The 6,071-nt window shown below is 55.2% G+C and overlaps 1 protein-coding gene across 1 annotated transcript; it reads right to left on the minus strand.

Moving 5' to 3' along the window:
* Positions 1–904: 904 nt before the first annotated feature.
* GOLPH3L (golgi phosphoprotein 3-like) lies at positions 905–5,828 on the minus strand. Its single transcript, XM_010078129.1, has 4 exons — positions 5,646–5,828; positions 2,074–2,205; positions 1,829–1,943; positions 905–1,332 (listed from the first exon to the last, which is right to left on the minus strand). The coding sequence occupies exons 1-4, from the start codon at positions 5,826–5,828 to the stop codon at positions 905–907; spliced, it is 858 nt and encodes a 285-aa protein (XP_010076431.1).
* Between the last annotated feature and the right edge of the window lie 243 nt (positions 5,829–6,071).

The following is a 6,071-nucleotide window of genomic DNA, read 5'->3' on the forward strand; positions in this document are numbered from 1 at the left end:
GGGCCTCCCTGCGCCACACCAGAGCACTGCCGGCACCCCTTCACACACAAACCCTGGACCCACCGCAGCAACAGGCGAATTTAAATACCCAGGACTCCCTTGGGCTGCAGAGAAATACATTTAAATGAACTACAGGAGATTAAAGTGGTGGAGAAGGGGGGTGGGGGAAGGGATTAAAAAAAAAATAATTTTAACTTTTACTGGAAGGAGAGGGTGGGTGATGGAGACATAGCCTGAGGAGGGGGCACAGCCTGGGGCAGGGCTCCGCAGTCTTTGCAGAGCTGCTCCTCAGCTGCAACGCATGCCGAGAGCTTCAGGCTGCCCTGTGCCAGCCAGGACGTGGGCTGGTCCCATATGCTGGACACCCCTGAACCGGCCTTCTGCCTGCTGCCCTGCCCGTACCCTGCTTCAGGAGGACGTCAGCCCACTCCCTAGGGGACTCTGCACTGCCCAGGCAGCTCCAAGTCAAGACCTGTGCATGGAAGGAGCCATGCAGGCAGCCAGACAAGCTGCCACAGCGGGAGCACAGGCTGCTCCTCGGCCCCATTTCTGATGTGGTTTGGCCCATCTAGAGCAGCTCGGTTCCCACGTGCAGAGGCGGGGCTGGGCTCTGCCACCTCCCAGCTCTGCACTGCCTCAAGAAGGAATCCCACGGGCAAGGAGCACTGGAAAGGGAGCGAAGAGCCACTGTCACCTCTCCCCAGAGGCACGGGCCTTTGGAAGAGTGTGCGACCTGCCCACACAAGTGGGCTCTCACCCTCCCACTCCTGCCTGGAGGAAAGGGCAAAGCACCCCAGTCCCCCCGACATGAGCCCAGCCACTGCTGCAGGAATTCCATGACCAAATATCCCCGACCTCAAGGGGGTGAGGGTCCCTCACTTGGTTTAGGGGGTTTGGGAGCTTTTTAGGACTTATTGAAGGCTGCCAGGACAGCCCAGATCATCTCTGTGCCCCTGGCTTTGGCAGCTTCCACCTCAGGGTCCATATCGAGGAGGTCCTTGGTCCTGTTCATTGCCACATCATACTTGTCGTCTGCCAGACTGGCAAAAATGTTCTCCAGCACGTCTGAGGAGTGGGCAAGCACCAGGAGAGCCAGAGTCCTGCGGTCCATGCGGTGGGGGTCATTCACCCACCGCTCCAGCATGCTCTCCTGGAGCTTCTTCACCAAGCGCTGCTTCTCGGTGGCATTGCTGACGGGGTGGGTGGTCATGTCAAAGAGCAGGAAGTTCTGCTTCTCCGTGGTGAGGATGCCCTTCTCCACCAGCGCCTTGGCGATGCGCTCACGCACGTTCCTCAGCTGGTACTGCAGCTTGAAGGGGTTCCAGGTCTCCCCTGCAGGGTACAAGGCCCCTTCAATACCAGGGCAGCCAAACCTTTGCCAGCCAACCCCAGCGCCCCGGCTGCTTCCAGCCCAGGACCATCTGCGCTTGCACAGACACCAGTGCCCGCCACAGGAACCCTCTACCTCCCCTTGGCCTGATTCTGACCCGCTTCTCCCATCCATCCAAGCTGACAAAGCTCCCAGCAGCCATGGGGCGCAGCAGCCTGGGGCAGATCCCTTCAGAAAGCCTCTTCTACCCAGGACCTTGGACCCTAGCCTCGGTGAAGACTCAGCATGAAAAAAGAGGCAATGGGGAGCAAGGTCCAAGTCTCCACTGATCTCCCAACAAAAGAGACCCGTAAAACCATTCTTTGCCCCCACATTTGGCCTTCCCCTGTTCTTCTGTCAGTATTCTGCCTGTCTCCAGTGAAGCAACGGGATGGGCAAGCCGTGGAGAGGGGACACGTGTCAGGGAGCTGGGGAGATGGCGTCTCTAACTGGCCCTACCAGTGAGCAGCTCTATCCAGGTCTGCACCGTTTCTGCAGACTCTGTGGCCTTGATGTGTCGGAGGGTCTCATCCAGCAGGACGTCACCAGTCGGTGCGTCCGACTTCAAGAGCACCTGTAAGGACAAAGTGGAAACATGGTGTAAGGCTGGTGGCAGACCTGCTTCGGCAAAGCTCGCTACCGGTGGGCTCAGCTGAGGTGGATGGAGCCCTGAAGCTCCTGCCCATCTCCTGCGGCACCTTCACCTTCCTCTCCAGCAGCCTCTTCCTCCTGATGGAGAGTGGCTCCAGGTGGATCCGGCCACGCAGAGCCAGCTCGATGAGGATGCCGCCCCGCAGACCTGAAGAGATGCAGTCGTTCCAGAAGGAGGTGTAGCCCTGGGAGAGAGAGGATGGATGGAAAGGGGAGAAGGGAGATGAGAAGGGGAGCTCTGCGAAGCCCCATCACCACTCCAGGCCTGCTCAGACCCTGCCCAGGCGACTCTCCCAACTCCCATTAACAGCTCTGCCTTCCAGGCTAAAGGAAGAAAAGGGCTTTCACAGGTGAAAAAAAATGCCCGGCAGCCCCACCTAACCCCCTTGCTGCCCAAAACCTCCCTGTAAACATCGAGCAGTTCAGGCTGTGCCCTTCCTGCTGCACCCACAACCACCCGGCACACGCCAGCACTGGGCAGGCAGCTCTGCCCAACCCCAGGTCGTAAAAAACCTGAGCGAGAATGAGAAAAGCTGGACCCTTTCCCCTGGCAAGCCCTTGGCCACAGGACATTGCTGCTGCCATGGGGCTGCAACCAGCGACGTGAGCTCTGCTCTGCCCAGCCTCAGCGCCTGCTGCGGACACGCCTGGGGGCAAAATCTGCTCTTCTCCTTGAAGAAAGCCCCCACCCACTCCAGGCATGTCCCAAGAGTCATTAGCTGTATGAAGAAATCGCTTGTCAGGCCCGTGAAGAAAAGGCAGCAGCAAAAAGGAAAGGAATGGCCAGCTCCCACTTCCACTGTGCATGGGCTAAAACTGTAGCCAGAGGGATTGGAGCTGGCACCAGGAAGAAATAACCATCTGGACAAGAAAGTCCAGGAACGGTTCATCCTTGGAGGAGGCAGGGAAGGGAAGTCTCTGTCCCTTAAGGTTTAAGACTATTCAAGTGATGCCTCTCAGGAGAGAGCTGACCCTGGTTTGCAGCAGTGGGACAGCCCAGGCGACCACTCCGTTCCCTTCCTCCACTCGTCTTTTATCCCCCGATTAGAACAAAGCCCGGTTGTTCCAGCCCAGTGACTGCGGCATCGTGGCACTGACGCAGAGCGGCAGTCCTTGGGTTTCAGGGTGAGTGGGCAGCAGGCAGGGCTGCCAAGAGAGAGAGGCTCGTGCTGCAGGCAGCAGGGCTGCAAAGTCACAACGTGCTCATTTGCAGGGGACGTCGATACACCAGAAATGCTATGGCTCGTTTGTAACTCCCTTCTCATTGCTCTCTTTCTCTGGAGGGAGTGGGGGGAGGAGAGAAAGGGCAGGTCTAAAAGCTACCAGGAGACTGCGGACAAAGCAACCTAACAAACCCCTTTCCTAAGGAAAAAAGGCTGAGAGCGTGCAGCCCTCCTAACGTCCTCCATGGACGTTTTTACAGTCCGTATGGTTAAACTCTTCTCCCCAGCGTGTCTGTTTATACAGTGCATCTGGACGCTGGGTTGCTCAGCTTGTGTAACACAGAAGAGCCATAAAAGAAATTACAATCTTTATTTGCTTTCTTCATTTCCTTGTGAGGAAAGACAAAGCAACATTTCATCCCTGCCCTGCTGGTTTCTCTCCATGGGAGATGCACTGTTTTTTGCACATGCCCTTTAGGAACAGAAACGGGTGTGGAGGTGACCACAAGTTTCAGTCACTGGGCTGGAAGGCACATTAGCCCTAGAAAATTTTAAGGGGTCTGAAATCAAACAGTTGAAAGCTCCTGGGTTACTTTCAGCTTCTGGAATCAGACTGGTTACAAATACCACCCTGGTGTGCAGCCAGTTTTTCATAAGTGGACAGACTGGTACTTAAAATAATGAAATTACACTGTGAGCTCATTGGGTTTGGCTAAAATTGTCTTGTTTCTTTTCCAACCACCAAACCATGCGTGAACAACCGAGCTGGGAAAACCCAATGCCTGGGACACCAGCTCACAGCCAGGCTACTGCTGTCTCTGGTCTTTCTTTTGGGATGGAGGAATGTGGAAGGACAGGATGGGGAAAAAAAAAAAAAAGTTTTACAAGGTTTTTTTGTATCCATTGTGCTCTCCTCACTTCCTGGTGGCTGAAGAACCATTACCAGGAATACACTGACCAAGCCAAGAATGCTAAACATAGCCCAGAAAGAAAGCAGACCACCCCACCACGCTCCTAGGCTGCTCTCAAATATTTGCACAATGTTGTCTTTACAGCCCTGCTCTCCTCTTACTTCCTCTTTGGCTCAGCAAGTCCTGGATCTTATCTGGGTTTGTTAAACAGGACAGCTACAATCCTCGCCATTCCCACAACCCGCAGCTCTCCCCGGCCGGATCTGCCAGCGTGGTCCACATCAGAAGTCATGGCCCGAGTGCGTCTATGTGACAGCAAGGCACCAGCTCAGACTAACTCATCAGTAGCAGGGCCCCACAGAAAACAAAGTTCACGCACCTCACAGGGGCTTAATTTCAACCCAGAGAAACAGATGAAGAGAAGGTGGCCCATCTACCACAGCCTTGACAACCAGTGTCTCCTTTCCTCAGGGTGGGAGACAGGCTCACAGGAAGAGCACTCCTGGAGCTGAAAAACCTGTGTTCAAGGCTCTCCTCTGCCATTATCATCCCAAGAAGCACCTTGGGCAACTTGTTAGCTTCCCCTGGTCTCAATTTCCCCATCTGCTTGACAGGAATAGCAGCATCAGATTCCCCCAAAGAGATGAAGATGATGCATGCACTAAAGAAGACAACGTACACCAACGCAGCAGGTGAGAGCCAAGCAGCTCAGAGAACTCAACACAAGATGTCTTCTCCTTTCCCCACAGCTTGTTCTGGGCTGATTTGAGAAATTAGTTCCTATCAACTGATAAGCACAAAACAATTTAGTCTGACCTGAAAATAACCGGCTGTGAAGTTCCTTCACTGCTGCCAAGGAAAGCCATTGAACAGGCACACATGGGTGAGACGAGCACCCGGCAAAGGGATCCCCATCCTGTCCCACACCCCTTATGCCTGGAGCTGCACGATGCCATTCCTGCCTGGCTGAGGAAATTACTGACCTGAAAAGAGAGATGTGATTCCTACCTCCTTTGCCATTGCTGTATTCAGACCCATCCTGCACCTGCTTTCAGTTCCCAGTCCAGCTGCCTTCTCTCGCCTTGCCCTCTTCTCTCAAAATCTGTCCCTGCCACTTTTCACACCAATTTTTAACAAAGTGGAAACAGTGCTCAGAGTGTCCCTGTGTTTCAGCTGATGGCTTCAGACAGGAAAGTGCACTTGGGCTAGGGAAGAGGACGTTTACCATCTGATGCACAAGGTGAGGCTCCTTTTATCCGTCTTTGACCGCAGCAAAGAACAAACCCCACTTCAGTCACACAATACCGTAAGGCAGCCCTCACCTCCAGCCGCTTCTTACAGTCCTCATCACAGAGCTGGTGGGAGAGCACTTGTAAGCAGTCTCCACAGCTCCGGCGAAGGTGGTTTGTGCTAAGCAGGCTTGCTTTGCTGAAGAGGATTCAGAGGAACTTGTGCGACCCTGTCTGCTGCTTACCAAGAGCCTCACCTCCGGGTACACCAAGGCCGTGCCGCCACCACCGCACGTGCAGCCGTCAGAGACGTTTGCCTTACCTCCTTGTCCTTCAGCCCCAGGAGCAGCACCTCCTCCATGAGCGTCAGGCGGATATCTTTGGAGTCATCAGGATCGCCATCATTCAGGTCTCTGTCTGCAGCCACATCTTCCTCGCTGTCAGGCTTCTTGTCCGAGTTCCTTCCCACCTCAGCACGCCGTCCTCGGTGCGTGAGCGTCGTCATCTCCGGCTCTGGCTGGGCACACACAGAACCGAGGTCTGCCCCGTTCCTAAACACGACGGACCACAGCAGCGCTGAGCCCCAACATCCAAAACCCGGGTTCCAGGGAGGTACAGAGAAGGACGAGGGACGCTTGTCCCTCTGCCCGGGAGATTTTGGGTCACCGTCCCCAGAGACACGGACAGGGAACAGCCAGCCCCCGCAAGGGACGCGCTGGAGGAGATGGTGGCACGTCCAGGGAGGGGG

The sequence above is a fragment of the Pterocles gutturalis genome, unplaced genomic scaffold (assembly GCF_000699245.1).
Source record: "Pterocles gutturalis isolate BGI_N339 unplaced genomic scaffold, ASM69924v1 scaffold31163, whole genome shotgun sequence".
NCBI classification, from domain to species: domain Eukaryota; kingdom Metazoa; phylum Chordata; class Aves; order Pterocliformes; family Pteroclidae; genus Pterocles; species Pterocles gutturalis.